Source organism: Hyperoodon ampullatus (assembly GCF_949752795.1).
Source record: "Hyperoodon ampullatus genome assembly, chromosome: 16".
NCBI lineage: Eukaryota > Metazoa > Chordata > Mammalia > Artiodactyla > Ziphiidae > Hyperoodon > Hyperoodon ampullatus.
This window is the reverse complement of record NC_136929.1, coordinates 61,672,505-61,692,975: the sequence shown is the minus strand read 5'-3', so window position 1 is coordinate 61,692,975 and position 20,471 is coordinate 61,672,505. Positions and strand designations below refer to the sequence as shown.

At 38.9% G+C, this 20,471-nt stretch overlaps 1 protein-coding gene across 1 annotated transcript in view; it reads right to left on the bottom strand.

The window, feature by feature from the left end:
* Positions 1-751: 751 nt before the first annotated feature.
* Positions 752-20,471, bottom strand: part of SERPINE3 (serpin family E member 3) — a gene marked incomplete at both ends in the record, with an annotated part of 30,687 nt that continues 10,967 nt past the window's right edge. Inside the window, 4 exons of the mRNA XM_079721627.1 lie at positions 752-795; positions 3,247-3,330; positions 3,837-3,923; positions 14,387-14,487. Coding sequence (XP_079577753.1) covers positions 752-795; positions 3,247-3,330; positions 3,837-3,923; positions 14,387-14,487 — 316 coding nt within the window. The remainder of the gene's footprint in view (positions 796-3,246; positions 3,331-3,836; positions 3,924-14,386; positions 14,488-20,471) is intronic.

Genomic DNA, 20,471 nt, shown 5'->3' with positions numbered 1-20,471 from the left:
ATGATGGTATCTGTGGCGGATAGGCAGACTCTTTAAAGCTGTTTAAAAAGCAGACGCCTTTGGACTTTATTGGTTTCCTTATTTACTTTCCTTCAACCCCTTTTCCTTTCTCACTAGGATTGTGGATGGCACTAAGGTGAAGCCATCAGTTAGGGAGTTGTAAGTTTGGGGTATACCACATACTCTGAAATGTCTAGCATTTAGCAGCTTGATGCCATACTTACAGAAGTCTCACAACAGACTGGGGTTTCAACAGGGATCTCTTTGTTCTGCTGTGCTATTACACTTCAACTCTCCATTTTATTTAGAAGCTAAATGGAAAGGAAACATGTTTAAAATGACTTTGCTCATTTTGCATTCTCCCTAAGTTATCCAGGATAAGGAAAACTGAACACTATTCACTGTCCACCCTCAGTCCAACATGGCCTCACGTGTCCTTACTGAGGACGTGACCCTGTGACCTGACTCACTTACCATTCATAGATCACTGCTGTGCCTTGTAGCGCTTTTGGGATAACCAGTAGAAAAGAAGGCTAAAATACATTTAGATAAAGAGAGGGTGAAATGAATTTATAAAATTATGGTAAAATTGAAGTATTTTTAGGTTCATAATATTTGAAAATCACATACCCTTATCTTTTTATACTTTAGCAGAACATTTTTAAAATCAAGGGTATAGCAAAATTAAATTGTAACTTTTTATGAAGAAAAGCATAGATGAAAGTGGAGAACATGCTTGAGATCTGTTAATTCAGTTTAGGGGATTTGAAACTCTCCCAATACTGAAGACAAATGCTGTCAAGAAAAAAAAGCATTTAATGTAGTGTTAAATAGTATTTTCATATGCAATTCTTTAAACATTTTTTCACCTCTACAAAATACCTTTAAGCAGGATATCATTTAGTAAATGGAATTGTTAAGGTAATTAGCTGCAGTCACATTGCTAAATTCAACAAGAGATACACAAAATCCAGAATATACTGTCTGGTTTTAAATTATATATGTTTAGATTCTGAGATTAACAGGAGGGGGACTACAAGTCATTCAGATAAAAGTTAATGCTTAACAAGAATATTTAGGAAAGGGACTCAATCTAGTCCAATATTTGGCCACTTTCCTTATCAGAAAGTTCTTATTTGCATTTCACAGGTTGCTCATGAGGTAATAATCCTTTAGACTCTTGCTTGACCTTTACTACATTTTGGGGTATGAACCCTGGAGGGAGTTGGAAGGAAGCAGTTTGTTCCGTCTCCTCTTTTTGTCCTTAATCTCTCTGCCTCCATACTCTACGCCCTCATCCCAAAACCTAGTCACAAGCTTTGAAACCCATCAGAATTCAAGCTTAATATCTCATCTCTTGCAGGTTTTTTTTACATTTTAAGAAACTGGGCATATTAGTGAATTAATGAAATACTGCAGAGTTTTTGTAAGCAAAGGGGAGGGGGAGTACATTTGAGGGGAATATCATGTCTTTTAGGCCCTTTAGATCAATGGATGGATGACTGTAGGCTGGACAAATGATGTTCTCCAACAGTTTAATTTTCAGGTTAAGATCATTTTTTGTAATGTTCTTGTATGTGTCCCATTTGTCAACTGATTGAGTCATTATTTACCCTTATCAGTAAGCTTTGTCAGTTTGGTGTACTGAAGGCTGAGACTCATTTGTCCTTTCAATACCCCGTCACCAGAAGAATAGCCACTTTGCCTTGTGTGTTATGAGCAAGTACCTCCCAGAAAGAGAGGTAAATAAATTCACAAGGCCTGTATTTAGACGTGCGGCGGATTATGGAACTGGTGTTGGATTGTATTTTCATTCTGTTTACTATGGCCTTCTGGAAACTCTTAGCACGGAAACAGTGGTGTGTCCTTTACTAGGTAGTTCAAAGATTTTACATCATTTTATGCAGTTGAATTCCAAAAGAGAAACTGTTCTCTCTTAACTGTCATCAACCTTTATTGGCTATGAGCTTTTGACAGTGACCTTTCTGTTCAAGTTTAGTCCTGTTTCTTTGTTTCTTGAGGGAGTAGAACCTGTCTTTTTTTTTTTTTTTCATCTTTCATTTTTTGACCTGTATCCTTTCTAAGAGAGGGCTCTCTGTTGCCTGTTCTGAGTGATAAGTGACATTTTCATCTAATAAATATGGGGTTGGGATGATCATCATGAAATACTAAGAGGATATATTTTGTTGATGGACTCTTGCTCCCCAAATAATCCCCCAATAGATTATTTCCTAGTGAATGATTATCTTCATCCTTTTTGTCACACGTGTCTCTTTGATTTCTAGCACAAGTTGCAGCAGTATGCAAATGATTCTCAGATAAAATGATGTTGACAGTATTTCCTTAACAATTTGTGTAAAACCTATGCATAATTTTCATTATTCTAACTTGACTTTTTTTCTCTCCATAAATAAAAATAATGCCTGATGTTTAGTTAAAGTAGATCCACTTTTGCTTGATTTTGTTAGTCTTGTTCCATCCTATTTCTTTTTAACACATTGTTTAGACTTGCCAACAACTCTTTACTGAGAATCTCTTTTTCCTTCCTAGCCTGATAAGTAATTGCCAGAGAGGGTGGGGTAACATTAAGAGGAATAATTTGAATACTTTGTTCACTGTTGTTGATGCTTAAAGGACTTCTGCTTGTCCTTCTGATGTGCTAAGGCTCTCTGCCTGTACCATCCCCTCTTTGGATTAAGATGAGGTTGTATGGTGAGACTTAACAAGTACTAGGGCAAACATTTGATTTTTGTGTAGCTTCAGCAAGCTTGAGAAAGATCAACAGGAAAACTATAGAAATGCAGGTGCGTTCCCTAGGATACTAGGGGTGCTGAGAGCCAGAGGACTGCTTGGACATTCTAGTGGCCTGAAGGAATTCTTTCATCCTACAAGGCCAAGAAAACTCGGCAACAATGGGGAAAAAAGATTTATCATTTATTTTACTTTCATGACTTTTTAAGTCTCCCCAGAAGTAGAAACCTGAATTTTTAAAGACCTACATCAACTATAAATGAGCTGAGAGAAACAGAAGGCAAAAAAGCCACAGAGGATATTAGTTTCCTCAGTAGTTATGAAATATTCCCCTTTCTCAGGATACATAGCAACTGAGAAGCTTCTGAAGCACCATGGAAACCAGCTAGAAGGAATGCTTGTTTTAGGTTAGGGTGGACAAACGAGGCTTTGTTGCTAGAGAGATGCTGATAAATATTTAATTTATGTGATTCCTATCAAAAAATACTGTAATACCTGTGTTGGGTTCTCTCAGGAAAAAGATGAATGGCCGATCTGCTTTAAAAATAGGAATCCGAGACCTTTTCAGTAACAACAGAGCTGCAGGAAAGATAAAGAATAGAATCCCATTTTATTTTCTCTTCATTTGAGGAAAGTCATATTAAAATTGGATATGAAGTCACTTATATGCCTTGATTTTTGGAGAAATAAAAGCATCCTAATGATATAGCATTGTTTAGTGTTATGATGGGGTGCAAATGGGAAAATTAAAGGGAAAAGATACCACTTAGCCAACACTGTGTCCTATTTTCAAAATATTCCATGGAATAAATTCCTTCCTGAAGGTAATTTTCAGAATGACTCTATTCCTTGTTTATGGGGTCGTGCTACAAATCCTTTTCAAAATGGCTCTTTTCTCCCATCAGTTTTCAAAAACTTTGTTCTGTTAACATTTCTTTTTTAAGAATGCTCTACTACATCTGGACTTGGGTTTTAGTGGGGAGGCTTAGAAGTGTGAAGGTTGAACTGGATAAATCTAACAAAGGGAGATAAGTGGGAAGCAGCTGACTGAGTGTTGCTGACACTCTGTGCTCTTAGGGACATACCTGTAGCTGCAGATGCCTTGGTGCCTTCCTCTGAAACCTCAATCTTGGCTTTGTGGATTGCTTCAGAAACATAAACGCCATCTTGGCCTAATCCCAGGACATAAAAATGTGATTGTTTATCTGCATTTTGATGCATTTAGTTGAAAGATTTGAGTACATTTTTAAAGAATGGACTTTACTTACAGTCTCGTTCGTATGCTGCTTACTGTGTAGTTAGGAAGAGATTTGTTTGGGAAATTTTAAGGTACAGTAATTTATGCAACTTTCAAAACCTCAAATTTGGTAAATTATCTAATAAATAACCCCTCTCAGATTAACATTCAGGGCTGTGCCCCATTTTTTTCAATAGTTAATTTTCAAAAATAATTTCTAGTTACTGTTGAAATCTTTAGTCAGTATTTCTGAAATTTCAGTGGTATAAGAATTGCCATAGTACATGTTAAAATGCAAATTCTGGAGCCCAGGAATCTGCACATTCAGCAAGCTTCTGAGATGATTTCCCTTGAATGCCTTCTTGGGCTGCATTTTAGGAGCCCCTTTTAAATGACAGAGGTTTGTACTATGGGCCTTATAAGGCAGTGTATAAAAAATGTCTCATGCCTCATGACTGCATTCTGTATACTGAGTACATCAGTTATGCAATTATCTTGCCTTATTGGCTAGAATTTGCAAAGAAAATGAGAACTATAATAGTTGTATGCCAACAATTTCAAAGATATTATAAGCTTAGCAAATAGGAATCTGAGTGATCCAAGCGTTAGAGGAATTGACAGGTTTTTGTAATTTAGCCATCAATCATTTTTAAACAGCTCTCCACAGTGAAATGGTACTTGATGACACAATGAAAGTAAGAATCTTTAGAATGAGAAGAAACTTTAGAAATCATTCAGTCCAACCCTCTCATTTTAGAGTGAGCTGTGAAGTCATCTGAGGCCACACACTTGACAAGAGGTCCAGTCGGGCATATGCAGGTGTTCTGACAGCAGGTGCAGTGCCTATTTCCACCCCCACCCTTCCATACAGACGCCACCACCTTGGAAAAGTGTGTTCTAGTCCACTGCAGCATGCACTAGAAAGGGAGCTGTGGCAGGAGTCTTAAAATAATCATTGTGATGGACATGTATTTTGAGGGGGCTTCTTTGCTTGATCTTAGACTAATATTTAAATTGTTTTGCATTTCTCATGCACATACAAGGGGATGGCAAATGAATGTTGTGAGAGAATAATACCAGTGGAGTACAGAATATGCAACATTTCATCCATCTTGTAAATAAGGCATACACGGGAAATTGTGAGCTGGCTGTGTTCAGTGTAAGGAACAGATATTTTGCAGCATCAGTGAAGGGGGCCAGACAAGGGCCAGAGGAGGAGAAAAATCAACGGAAACATTCACTTGCCATCGCTTGTCCTAAAACCGGTGCAGAATCTGATTGATTGTAGCAGTTGGTCTTTTTCTGTAGGATCTTTTAGAAAAGAAACAAATTTCTCTATACTAACTAGCCTGTCTCACTAACTCATTGAGCAAACTGAAATGCAGTGCCCAGATCAGGATTGTGTGTATAAGGAATGGTTGGTGGTCATGAGAAGCTTTTACTAATCTGTGACTTCATTACTATCTAGTATGCCATCTGGACATTTAAAATAAATGTTAATGAAATGAGCAAAGGTTCTTCATCAGCTAGAATATAGTAAATGCGTTTGTGTTAGAGTCCAGGCACCCTGGCACAATGTGAGAAATGGGGTCGACTGGTTGGTATGAATGAGTTTTTGGTTAGATGGGCTTGACGCTTTGAATTTCTTGAAACTGCAATGGAGGTTTCATTTAAGTAGCTTTTTTCTCCATCATATTACAGGAGTGGTCCAATAATTGACATTTACATGTTTGCACAGACATAGGCTAAGACCCATAGCCTGTCAGTCCCAGCATCCTCATCTCTCATACATTTTATCTCTGGTAAGAGTTAATATTTCAGAAGACCAATATTTGTGATCAAAATAAGGATTCAGGAGTCATCTGTGGGTTTGTGTTTTTCTTGTTTGATCTTGTATTACAGATCCCTATTTGCTTACTTTTGTTAAGTAGCTCTGGAAATGTTATGCAACTAATGAAATCAGCACAAAGGGATTCTCCTGGCTTTGGGCTCATCCTCTCCTGCAGTGTTGGCAGCTGTCTAGTGCCATTGATGGCTGTACAACCTGTTTCCCCAAAATTTGTTCCCAAGGTTGTTTATAGGTGCTATTCTATTAAAAAGGGTTCCATGAGTAATTACAATGGGAATTGCAAGTTGAATAGGTTTGTGCTTTTGTTTTTAATAGTGGACTTCTTAGAGCTGCTAATTTGCTAATGTTCATAGTGAATCTCCACAGGAGGGCTATAATATGTAGTGTTTCACCATGGAAATACCCACACTATCTCCTGTCTCCAAATTTAGCAGGTTAGCATTCTATAGAACATACTTTGGGAAACTAGCCGCCTTCCCTCCCCCTGAATAAACTCTTATGCTCCTATATTACATTTCAATATCCAAAGCAAATGGGTAAAATTCTTCCTGCCCTCCCTGGCATACTCTACTCTTCTTCCATAACATCTTCTTTAAGTATTTCCATCTCAACTTTCCTCATTAGACTGTTAGTTCCCAGAAAGCAGAAGCTGTATTATTCATTTTAAATATTTACTTTGCTCAACTAGCATAATAATGCTTGGTACACGTATGTGTTTAGTAAATGTTGGATGAATGAATACTCGACACTCCTCACACTGTACATTTGTTTCATTTCCCCATAAAAACAACTGACTTAATGTTCTTTAATCTGATTTCACTTGTAAGGAAATGTTGGTTGCTGTCCTTGGAATCACAGGGGCACAGCACAGAACAAGTCTTTGGCAAATCTCATCCAAATGACCGTTTTAGTGTCCCTTCCCCTTTGTGAGTGGAGCCCGTCATTCTTTGTATGTGATTGGCCATACTCTCAAAAGGCTTAAGAGTTTTGATAATATGACATTATGTAAATGTAAGATTTGCAAAATATAAAGTAGTAATCCTACATTTCATCCTCAGCTTCTCACAAAGCAGGACAAACATTATCATTTGCTGTGTCTTTTGTCTTCCCAGTTATTATCACTTACTATTGGTAACATTAATGACTTTGAAAAGTTATTGCCAGAATTTGCTTCTAGTTTATCTTTCTCATCCTCTTGTCACTTAGTTGTAGATGGCAAGTGTGTGTCACATAGCACCCAGCCCAGCATATACAGAGCTAGTGCTGGAAAGAATCTGAAATGGCCTCTGAAAGTAGGTGCTTAGTTCCTTTCTCCATCCTTCTCCTCTAGCCCACTCCTCACGTCTTTCTTTCTCCCCACCCTCCAACCCAGCTCTGTTGAGATGTAATTGACACATGTAACATTATGTACATTTAAGGTGTACAATGATATTTTATGTATGTATATATCGCAAGTAATATATCTGTACCCTTTGACCACCTTCATCCATTCTCCCCGCCCTGGCAACCACAATTGTACACTCTGATTCTATGAGTTTAGGTTTTTTAGATTACACATATATGTGAGATCATACGGTATTTGTCTTTCTCTCTCTGACTTAATTCACTTACCGTAATGTACTCAGCGTTTTTCTATAATGTTGCAAATGGCAGGATTTTCTTTTTTATGGCCAAATAATATTCTATTGCATATGTATGTACTGCAACTCCTTTATCCATTCACCTGGTGATAGACACTTAGCTTTTTTCCATGTCTTGGCTGTTATAAATAATGCTACTATGAACATGAGGGTGCAGATATCTCTGTGACACAGTGATTTAATTTCCTTTGGATATATATCCAGATGTGAAACAGTTGGATCATTTGGTAGTTCTATTTGACTACTTTCCGTAGTGGCTGCACCAATTTACATTCCTACCAACAGTGCACAGGGGATCCCTTTTCTCCACGTCCTTACCGACACTTGCTATTTTTTTTCTTTTCTTTTCTTTTCTTTTTTTTTTTTTTTTTTGGCTGTGCCACACAGCTTGTGGGATCTTAAGTTCCCCGACCAGGGATCGAACCTGCGCCCTCGGCAGTGAAAACGTGGAGTCCTAACCACTGGACCACCAGGGAATTCCCAACACTTGCTATTTCTTATCTTTTTGATAACAGCTGTTCTCACAGATGTGAGGTGATACCTCATTGTTTTGATGTGCATTTCCCTGATTATTAGCGATGTTGAGCACATTTTCATGTACCTGTTGGCCATTTGGGTGTCTTTTTGGAAAAATGTCTATTCAGATCCTCTACCCATTTTTAAATTGGATGCTGATGATGATTTGCTATTGAGTTGTATGAGTTCCTTAGACATTTTGGATATTAACCCCTTAACAGATATGTAGTTTGCAAGTATTTTCTCCCATTCAGTACGTTGCCTTTTCATTTTGTGAGTTATTTCTTTTGCTATGAAGAAGCTTTTAGTTTGATGTAGTTTCACTTGTTTACTTTTGCTTTTGGTGTTTGTGCTTTTGGTGTCATATCCAAAAAATAATTGCCAAGACCAATTTCAAGGAGTTTTCCACTATGTTCTAGGAGTTTTATGGCTTCAGTTAAGTCTTTAATCCATTTTGAGTTAATTTTTGTGAGTGGTGTAAGATAGGGGTCCAGTTTCCTTCTTTTGCATGTGAATATCCTGTTTTCCTAACACCATTTACTGAAGAGACTATCTTTTCCCCACTGAGTATTCTTGGCTTCCCTGTCAAATATTAGTTGACTCCATATGCATGGGTTTATTTCTGGGGTCTCAATTCTGGTCCATTTGTTTGTCTGTTTTTATGCCAGTACTGTACTGTTTCAATTATTATAGCTTTGTAATATAGTTTGAAATCAGGACGTGTGACACCTTCATCTTTGTTCTTTCTCAGGATTACTTTGGCTATTCTGGGTCTTTTGTGGTTCCATACAAATTTTAGGATTGTTTTTTTCTGTTTCTGTGAAAAACACTGGAATTTTGATAGGGATTGCATTGAATCTGATTGGTCTGGGGAGTATAGACATTTTAACAACATTAATTCTTCTAATCCATGAACACAGGATGTCTTTTCATTTATTTGTATCTTCTTCAATTTCTTTCATCAGTGTGTTGTAGTTTTCAGTGTAGAGATTTTTCATCCCCTTGGTTAAATTTATTCCTACATACTTTACTGTTTTTGATGCAATTGTAAATGGGATTATTTTATGTCTTTTTCAGATAGTTCATTGTTAGTGTATAAAAAACACAACTCATATTTGTATGTTGACTTTGTATGCTACAACTTTACTGAATTTATTGATTAGTTCTAACTAATTATATACCACCATTATAATATTAGAGAATCTGATGATATATATACTATTACCAGTGATTTTTACACATTCATACATTTTTACAATGTTAATTGGCATTATTTTATTTTAACTGGAAGAATGTCCTTTAGCATATCTTGTAAGGCAGGTCTATTGGTGATGAATTCCCTCAGCTTTTGTTTGCTTGGGAAAGTCTTTGTCTCTCCATATGTGAAGGACAGCTTTGCCAGTATAGTATTCTTGGTTAACAGTTTTTTCTTTCAATATTTTGAATGTGTCATCCCACTCTCTCCTGGCCTGCAAAGTTTCTGTTGAGAAGCCCACTGATTGTCTTATGGGGTTTCCCTTGTATGTAACTTGTTTCTTCTCTCTCGCTGCTTTCAAAATTCTTTGTCTTTGACTTTTGGCAATTTAATTATAATGTGTTTTAGTGTAGCCCTTTTCATCCTCAACCTATTTGGGGTCATTGGGCCCTCATGAATCTGGATGCCCATTTATTTATTGTTCCAAGTTTGGGAAGTTTTCAGCCAATATTGCTTTAAATAGACTTTATATCCCTTTCTCTTTCTCTTCTCCTCCTGGGATTCCAATAATGTATATATTGTTTCTTTTGATGGATGTCCCAGCTCCCATAGACTTTCTTCACTCTTTTTTTCTTTTTGCTCCTCTGACTAGATCATTTCAAATGACTTACCTTCTAGTTCACCGATTTTTTTTTCCTCTGCTTGGTCAAGTCTGCTGTTGAAGCTCTCTTAATCTTCAGTGCAGTCATTGTATTCTTACGCTTTAGGATTTCTGTTTTGTTTTGTTTTTTTGATTGTTTCTATTTCTTTGTTGAACTTGTTACTTATTTGTGCACTGTTTTCCTAATTTTGTTTGTGCATTCTTGTAGTTTACTGAACTTCTTTAAGAGGATTACTCAGAGTTCTTTGTTAGACAGTTAACAGATCTCCATTTTTTTAGGGTAGTTATTGGAGCTTTATTTGTTTCTTTTGGTGGTATCATGTTTTTCTGATTCTCCATGATCCTTCATTCCTTGCATTAATATCTATGTATTTAAGTAAGCAGTCTCCTCTTCCAGACTTCACAGGTTTGCTTTGGCAGGGAAAGACCTTCACCAGTCAGCTGGTAGCAGTCATGGGCAAGTAAGGCTCTCTATCAGGGTCTCTGTTTGAGCAAGGCTACTGCATATGCTCTGAGGTTGCAGGGGTTGTGGTGGCTGGGTTACTTGGTTGGGTGGGTCTGCTGGCTGGACTGTGCGTTCAAGTGGGGCCACTGCGGGGGCTCCCTGTTCAGATGGGGCTTCTGGCTATGTTTTATGGTTGGGTTGGGCCACTAGCTCTGTAATCACCTCTGGTTGGGTGAGGTTGCAGGCTGTGTTCCCTGGCAGGATGGTGCACTGATTGGATACCATGATTGGGCACTTATGGGCTGGGCTCTGCAATCATTCCTGGTCAGGCAGGGTCTCAGGCAGTATTTTCCAACTGGGTGGTGCTGTTGGCTGGGCTCTGTGCCAGGTGCAGTGACAGGCCGGGATCTGGCTTGGTGGTACCATGGGTTGGGCTCCAAGGCCATCCAGAGTCACCAATCAGGCTCCCTGGTTGTATGGTGTCAGGAGCTATGCTCAACAGTTGGGCAGGCCATCTGGCTTGGCTCTTTGCCCAAGCAGGGCTGTAGGATAGGCTTCCTGGCTATCTGGGTTCTCTGGCCAGGCTTCCTGGATGAGCAGGACTTGAGGCTATGCTTGGCAGTTGGGTTGGGCTGTGAATTTGCTTTCCTGCCTGGGTGGGTTGGGAGTATGGCCCTTTGACTGGAGACCCAAATCACAGAACTGCCAACTGAGCCCTCTGGCCAGATGGGGCCACTGGCTTGGCTCTGCAGATGGGCGCTGCTGCTGGCTGGGGTCTTTGCCTAGTTGCCACTGCAATATGGTCTATTAAGGTTTGAGTGCCAATTGCTGTAAGCTTTGCCCATCTTCTCCATCTCTTATCTGATTCCCTGAGATCAGAGACCTGAGAGGGCCTACCAGGATGTGTCCTGCAACATTGAATGTCTACCTTGGGCTCTCTTTTCCCACTGGAGAAACCATAGACCTAGTGTTATGTCAGCCTGGAGGAGGGGTGATGTGGTCTGAGTGTAGCCACTCCTCTTACCTTTCTAATGTGGTCCTTCTCAGTCTCTGTGTTTCAGAGGTGTGCTTCAGCCTCACCCCCTGGTGGGCGTATTTCCACAATGGGGACTTGTCTATGGATAGTTGCTAGTTGGTCTTCTTGAGAAAGGGACTGAAGTCGGGAATGACCTATGTTGCCATCTTGATGACCTACTGCAGCTCTGCCCAGTCATCTGGTATGGCATAAGTTAACTTCAGTACACAACCAAACAACTGTGGGTGGTTTCCTCATTCACATCATAGTAACAGGGAACTTGTACTTCTTCATGAGCAGAGATTGAAAACTATTCACTTAAAAAAGTCAAGAATAAGACAGTTTCTTCAAAGTTTCAAGTTGGTGCACAAGGAGTATTTCTTGGATTAGGAAGCATGGGTTGGTATCAAAGCCTGCTGATCCTATAGGAAGTGGGATTGCTCAAAAAGGGTATCTCTAGCTGATGTCTTTAGTGTAAGTGAAACTGGAATTCTTCTTAAAAGCTTCATAACATATAGTGTCAAGGTTGTCTGGGGAGGAAAATTATACCCTGGTGTCAGCTGGGCCTTGAAATGATATCAAGCAAGTTCTTCATGCAGCCAAAAAAGGATCTGATGCCATGAAAGGAGAGATGAGTGACTTTTAAATGGAGCAGGGGAACTTGAGTAAAATGATTCTGGGCTTTGGAACCAAATGGAAAGAAAAAGCCAAACGTTCCCCGTGGTTGTTTAGTTTCCATCAATAGCACAAAACTGTTTGCAACCCTTTGTTAAGTGTAAGATGGGAGGCCAGCATTTTCTGATCATTTACTCTCTGACAAGCTCTCTGCTGATGCTTTGCTATATGATAAAGAATTTCATTTCCGCAAGTAAGATGTGAGGTGGGTGGTGGATACCCCATTCAGGCATGATACGACGATTTGTTAGAGAGATTCAGTGGCCATGTCTCCAGAATTAAGTCAACAGCTTACTCGGGCACAGAAGTGACTCGTCTTTTGATTACGTTTAAATAACAGCATTGGAAAGCAATATTTTAGTTGGCCAAGTCTATCTGTAAAAGGCCAGATATTAAATATTTTAGCCATTGCAGAGCATGTGGCATCTGTTGCAACATCTCAATTCTGCCATCATAGCAGGAAAGCAACCACGGATGATTTGTAAATGAATGGGAGTGGCTGTGTTTCAATAAAACTTTATTTATAAAAAGAGGTGGTGGGCCATCATTTGGTGACCCCTGCATTAGAGGAACAAAACTTTATGGGAGAAGATTGTAAGGTGGATGTGTTTTATCTGTAGGAAACATGCATGCAAGCTTCCCACTTGGTGCATGGTAACTGCTTGACAATTATTTAACAAGCCAGATCCATGAGCCTATGTTTGTGTTGATTGGAGCAAATATAAGTAGGCTTTAATTGCATTATAAAACAAGAGGTTAGGTATTTTAAAAGGTTCTTTTTAAAGCTAAGCTGCTTGTTAGATCTTATCAAAGGAACCATGGGCCTCAGAAGTCTTTACCAATAAGGGAACTGCACGATGTGGGTTGCACTCAGTCCTGTTTGAGGACAGAACTGACTGCATTTTAGGATGCACTTCTAAGACATAAAGGCAGAGAGGTTTGAGAACCAGGAAGGAGCAGTGAGTCACAGTGATTACTTGAACGTAGTGGTGTGGAAGAAAAGGTCAGAACGGCCCCAAAGTTTTGAACTAGGATGATCAAAACAGGAATGCCACAGCTGAGCTCCAGAGCCACAAAAAGATACTGTGATTGGATTCTGCAGGTTATTAGAGACAGAGTGCACTCAAGTTCTTCATCCCTGGCTCCTTCCTTGCTTCTCATCCTTTTGCTCTAATCTTCCTCTTTTCCTGGCAGTGCTAGATTATGTCTGTGTCACCAGGCAAAATTTCTGGTAGAGTCATTTAACGAAGTCAACAGTATTTACTGGATATCCACTGTGTGCCAGGCATTGTTGGGGCACTGTGCCCAAACTGGAGTATCACCTTGCTTATCTCTTTGCTTGTTTTGGCAATGAGTTCAGAGCTGGTGGATTATAAACAATCTAGAATAGATCCTTCCTCCTGTGTTTTATTTAATGTGCCATGTAGTCTAACTGGTCACATCTAATGCCCAAGCTGAGACTTCTCTTGTGGACCAAACTCCCATGTTTTTCTGTGATTGCTTAAAGAAATCTGAGCAAGCCTTTAGAAAACTTATCTGTGCTATGAGGTTCTAGCATTCAAAACAGAGATTTCACAAGCTCATCAGGCAAGGAAAACATCAAGGCCAATGGCTATGCCTGCTCCAGTGTCATCTTCGTATAGATAATTTACCATCCAGAGCAGAAATGAACCTGAGCCTTTGGAGTTGGCAATAGTTTAGCCAGTGGTCTCCTGAGAGGATTCTGGAAGATAAGGTTCTGGCATTCCACTCTCTTTTAACATTAGATGTAAGTCTGTCAGACCATACATGAATACAGATCCTATTGATTAGGAGTAGCTTGTCTACTGCAAGCCAAGAAATTGAATATAGACTCTGGGAGGGAGGACATTTTAAGGCAAGGTTGTAGATGGATGAGTAATTTGAAGAAAGGAAGTTGGATGGATGAGGGTAAGTTCCAAGGTTAGCTCATTAGAAGAGGACTGAGAGGTACAGGAAGGGAGGGGGGGAGGGGAGGTAGAGACAGAGTGACCGTGAGGCCATCAGGATGGCAGGAGGTCAGAACGAAGGACTCTGTTGCACCAATGTCTCTGGCATCTCCTAGTCATGCCGGGCAGAGGAGGGGAGTTGTATTGTGTCCTGTGGTCACTGACTTTACTCTGAAGGTGGCATCTGAAAACGGTGCTTCGAGGTGGTCTCAAGAACCACCCCCTCCTCAACAAAGTCCAACCCAAATCTGTTATCTGAAGCAATAAATTCTTATATAAAGCAAAGCAGTTTTTAAATTCTTTTAAATGATGTTAACTCTGGCTTTTTACCTCTGAAGGCTCTGTAGATGAGAATCCCTTCATCAGTGCATGATTACTGATTAAAAACTGCCCCAAACACAATGCTAATAAGCTTGGAAGAAGAACTGGTGTTACCTGAAATTCCTTTCAAGTTAGCTTTGAGTGGGTCGAAGAGATCGGTAACTCCCCAGGAATATAAAATGTTTTTCAAGTTGAAATGATTTTGGATCCTAAACCTAAAAAACAAAACCAAACCATCAACTTTCACTTAAAATTCTCACTCAGTGGACTTTCATACACATCACATGACAACCAAACCCCCTCACTTGAAAGTCAGGGATCTCCAGGCTCATTTCCAGCTTCATCTGTCATTGCTCCTTCCCAGACCCCCTGACTAATCTGACCACACAGCACTCTCTCCCAACTCTGGACCTTTGCTTCTGATGTTTTTTCCAGGTCTCCCTTGAGACCTTTCCTCTAAGCTCAGTTCAATTGTTACCCTCCTCTTCCCTAGCTGTTCTGTAACGGTCAGTTCTTAAGGCCCCTTTAAACACCTTGTTCTACTCTACTGATGTATAGAACATTCTGCTTCCTGTTACTGTTATTTATGATACTGTAAACTATTTGAGAAGAGAGGCTGGTCAGTTTTTAGTTCCTCATAATAATTAATATTTAATGAGTGCTTACCATGTGCTAGGCACTACAGCAAGTACTTTATGTGCATTCTCTCATTTCATCTTCACGTAACTATGTTATTATTATCCTCATTTTACAGATGAGAAAACTGAGGCTTAAAGAGTTTAAGAAGCTTGCCCAAGAGGACGTCCTGAGTACGTGGTGGAGCTCAACTCAGATGAGGCTGAGCACAGAGCCTGTGCTCTTGGCGTCTACACTTCACTACCTCACATCCCGGGTGGCTTCTCACACACAGTAGGTGCAGAAAAGAAGTTGTTGATTAACTGCCAATTGATAGAGTGTCTCATTTAATGTGTTTATCTTTGATACAACATATTTTCATGTTTGCTGTGTGCAGCGTGGGTCTTTGGTTTTCCTAGCAAGTCCTGAGAGCGGGAAGAATCAGCATGCCAACTTCCTCATGTTTCTTCAAGGGCAAGGCATTTAAAACTTCAACGCTGAAGGAGCCTTTAAAACTACGGCTGACATTATTTTTCTTTGAGAATAAAAAAGTTCAAAATGGAATTTAGATGGTCGTTTCTATAAACCATGAAGAACTTCTAGGAGAATAAAAATACTGCACAATATCAAAGTTCTTCACTGCCATACAAGACAATGTAACCAATATTTTAAACAAAGGAATCAGATTTTCACATATATGTGTGTTTTGAATCTGTTCAATAGTTTCAAAAAAAGGCGCAAGCTTTCTCTAAGTATGCTGATATTTCTCAAAAAAATTTGGATCACCTTTTCTGAAATTTTCTTCCTTAAACTGCATTCTTTTGAGAACTCTCAATGCTGAAACACAGTGGTTAAGAACATGAACTTGGAAATCCAGTGCCGGCGTCTGAAAGCTGGCTCAGCCTCTTACTACCTGAGGGACCCAGGGCAAGTTACTTTGCCTCTCTTTGCCTCAGCTTCCTTGCTTGTGAAATGAGCCTAATACTAGTGCTTAGTTCTTAGCTTTGTGAAGATTAAATGAAACAGTCCTTGTAAAGTCTTCAGAACAATGCCCAGTGCAGCTCATGCACTTCATTGTTACCACTGTGGTTTTATTGTTTTGCAGTGATATTGAGAAAGAGCTAAGGCACATTTGAAGCCAAGTATGGTGGTCATGGTAGGTGATAAAACTGGGTAATATCACTTTTAGTAACTAAAGACAATAGTAAAAGTGAGGTATGACTCTGAAAGACAACAGTGATTTGTTTTTTGTATGGCTACGAAGGCGTCCAGAAGAAATGCTACAAAAATATCTTGAGTTAAAAAAAATACCCTTTACCAAAATCAGACAAGGATATCACAAGAAAACGACAGACCAGTGTCCTTTATGAATATAGACGTAAAAATCCTCAACAAAATACTAGCAAATTGAATCCAGCGACATATAAATCCCCCATGAGCAAGTGGGATTTATCCCAGAAATGCAAGGTGGGTTCAACATATGAAAATCAATCAAGGTAAAACACCATATTAATGAAATAATGGACAAGGGCCACGTTATCATTTCAAGAGATGCAGAAAAAGCACTTGACAAAATCTAGAATTCTTTCATAAAATCAAAAACCACTCAACAAACTTGGGATAGAAGGGAACTTCTTCAACCTCAAAATGGGCATTTATAAAACTCCCACAGCTAGCATCATCCTTAACGGTGAAAAACTGAATGCTTTCCCCCTAGATCAGGAACAAGATAAGGATGTTCACCACTTCTATTTAACATTGTACTGAAGGGTGTGCATGGTGATTATGCAAGAAAAAGAAAGCAAATGCATCCAGAATCAGAAGAAAGAAGTAAACGTATATCTATTCACAGATGACTTGGTCTTGTATATAGAAAATCCTAAGGAATACACACACACACACACAGAAAAAACTATTAGAACTAATAGGTGAGTTCATCAAAGTGGCAGGATACAAGATCAAGATACAAAAATCAACTGTGTTTCTTTATACTATCAATGAACAGTCTGAAAATGAAATCCCATTTACAATAGCATCAAAAAGGAATAAAATACTTAGAAATAAATTTAATGAAAGAAGTGCAAGACTTGTACACTGAAAACTACAAAACATTTTTGGAAAAAACTAAAGAAAATCTAAATAAAATGAAACACATCTTGTGTTCATGGGTTGAAACTCCTAATGTTATTATAAAGAAATTATTCCCCAAATTAATCTGTAGATTCAACAAAATCCTTACCAAATTCTAGCTGTTTATTTGGCAGAAACTGATAAGCTGATCCTAAAATTCATATGGAAATGCATGGGACCCAGAATAGCCAAAACAATCTTAAAAAGGAAAAACAAAGTTGAAGGACTCACACTTGCTGATTTCTAAACATATTAAAAAGCTATAGTAATCAGTCAAGAGTGTGTGTGGTACTGGCAAAAGTATAGATATTTGTGCCTATGGAATAAAATTGAAAGTCTAGAAATAAACCTATACACTTATGGTCAATTGATTTTGACAAGGGCGCCAAGAAAATTCAATGGAAAGAAAGAATAGGCTTTTCGATAAATGGCTCTGAAACAACTGGAGAGCCACATGCGAAGGATGATGTTGGACCTCTACTTCATCCCATACCCAAAATTAATTCAAAATGGATCAAAGACCTAAATATAAGAGTGAAAACTAGAAAGCTCTTAGAGAAAACATAGACATAGATCTATGTGACCTTGGTTAAGCAATGGTTTCTTAGGTATGACACCAAAAAAACCCACAAGAAACAACAAGAAAAATAGATTAAACTTCATCAAAATAAAAACATTTGTCTTCAAAGGACACCATTATGAAAGTGAAAAGACAACAACCCACAAAATGGGAGAAAATATTTACAAATCATGTATCTGATAAGGAGCTAGGATCTAGAATATAGAAAGAACTATTGTAACTCAACAATAAAAAGTCACATAACCAATTTAAAAATGAACAAAGAATTCAAACAGATATTTCTCCAAAAAAGATATATAAATGGCCAACAAGCACATGAAAAGATTGTTGACATTAGTAGTCTTTAGGGAAATATAAATGAAAGTCAGACTGAGAGACCACTTCACGTGCCATTATGGCTCTAATCAAAAAGACAGGGGCTTCCCCCTACAGCTGTTGTTACACACAGTTGTGAGGTCACCCAGGCTGCAGTGACTTGCCCCCAGCCTGAGGAGGAGGCCAAAGCACAGAGGAGGGCATTGCTGAGGGGCAGAGGAGGTGAACGCATCCTGACTAATGTAACTAAGAATAACAACACAGTTCCTGAGTGCGAGCTTTATAATATCCCTACTTTTTAGTCCACAATTTGGGAAGGCAGTCTTTTCCCTTTCTCTATCTCCCTTGCCTCCATAAAGAGGGGCCTTTAAAAAAATTATGGTAAAATATACATTATATAAAATTTTACCATTTTAACAATGTTAAGTGTATAATTCAGTGGTGTTGGGTACATTCACATTGTTGTCCAATCATCACCAGTATCCACTCCAGAACTTTCTCATCATCGCAAACTGAAACTCTGTACCCATTAAACATGAAGAGGGTCTTAGGAATAAAAAGGACAATAGCAAGTGTTGACAAGAATATGGAGAAACTGGAACCCTCATACATTGCTAGTGGGAGTGTAAAATGGGGCAGCCACTTAGAAAACTGTCTAGTAGTTCCTCAAAATGTAAAGTGTAGAGTTAACACATGACCCAGTAATTCCATTCCTAGGGTATATACCCAAAATAATTGAAAATATATAGCCACAAAAATGTGCACAAATGTTTGTAGCAGCCAAAAAACAGAAACGAGCCAAAAAGTGTCTTGGCACCTAAGTGTCTATACATGGATGAATGAATAAATAAACTGTAGTATATCCACACAATGAAATAGTACTTGGCCATAAAATAGAATGAAGTACTGACACTGGCTACAACAAGAATGAACCTTGAAGACATTATGCCAAGTGAAAGAAGCCAGACACAAAAGGCCATGTATTGCAAAATTTCATTTATGTGAAATGTCCAGAAAAGACAAATCCACAGATAGAGAAAGTGGATTGCCTAGGGCTGGGGTGAGGGGGTGCGAGTGACTGCTAAAGGGTGTGGAGTCTCTTTCTGAGGTGACGACGATGTTCTGGAATTAGATAGTGGTGGTTGTTGCGCAACTTTGCAAATATACTAAAAACCTCTGCATTGTACACTTTAATTGTAAATCCGTTTAAAAGAATGGGTTTTATGGTGTGTGAATTATCTCTCAATTTAAAAAGAAAGAAAGAAAACACCCTCAGAAAAGCTACACATGATGATGATCAGCAGCTCCTTGAAGGAAGGGCAAACTCATCTGGGACATGTGAGATCTGGTGGGTTTAAGAAAATGCACACATCGTGTCTAATATAAGAAAAAAATGCTCATTGTTTGGCTTCCCACTTTGTTGACCTAAAAACTAAGTGTTTTACACATTAAACAAATATATATTTGACATAATTAGTCTTTCTTGTGGGTTTTCTTGATTATTCTTTGGGTATGATAATGTTCCTAATGAAGACTGACAGTCCTTATATGTTCTATTTTATTTCTTTATAAATAAACGTTTACTTTGGAAGGAAGATATCATAATTCATCCAGAATCTACTGATGCACTGCTTGGTGATGTTTAACCAGAAGGCACACGTCATTGCTGTACAATTTTTGCCTGGCTACCCACAGAGTGCCCAAGTTTTTGCTCTTGCTAAGTAAAATATGCAGGCTGACTTTAGAGCAGGTCATACTAAGTGATGAATCAATGATTTGTGGAACTAGAGGAAAATTCTTGCCCAAAAGCTGACTTGCGTCTACCATGGTCCAAAGTTTTGTACCCAAATCTAGACCTAAAATAGTTTTTACTTCTTTCTTTATTCCCTAAAGGGCTTAAAGCTAGTTTTTAAAAACTTGGTTAGTTTTGCTTGTGAAATAGCCCTAAAAGGGAAGGGGAGTTTTATTTCCCTAAAATCTTCTATCCTTCTCAGACAGCAGGCAGTCTTCGGGAGATTAATTTTTTTTTTTTTTTTAATCTGGATGAGGTCAAGTGTGAAGCAATACTTGGGTTACTATGACCTCTGCCTTCCTGTCCCTTCTCTGTCCTCCAAAGTTTTTTAGGATCATTCCTCAAGGGTTTGCAAGTTCTAAAGGCAGATTCAGCACCAGTGAAGAGTTCGCAATGGAGCTAGGCACCTCCCTGAGGCCTCTTCCTTATATCAGCTGCTCCAGGACAAGGCCAGCCATCTGCCTCATATGCTCAAAAAGACTGTAGCAAATTCCTGCACCTGGTTGCATTTTCTCTCCACTTTTAGCCTTGAATGCTCTTCTTCCTTTGCTGAGCTTCTCTCTAACGTAACAGAAAGATCAGGGCTGCTTCTGCTCCATACCAGAGAGATCCGTTGAAATAGCCAGTCTTTGGACTTTGATTTGGGGTCTAAATATTTCGCTTGGAGAGATAGGCTTTGTCTTCGAGTTTAGTTCACCTTCTGCCCTCGCTATGCCGGATCCCACTTTAGACCTTGGCCCTTCACTCACTGGGTCTCTATGTGTTTT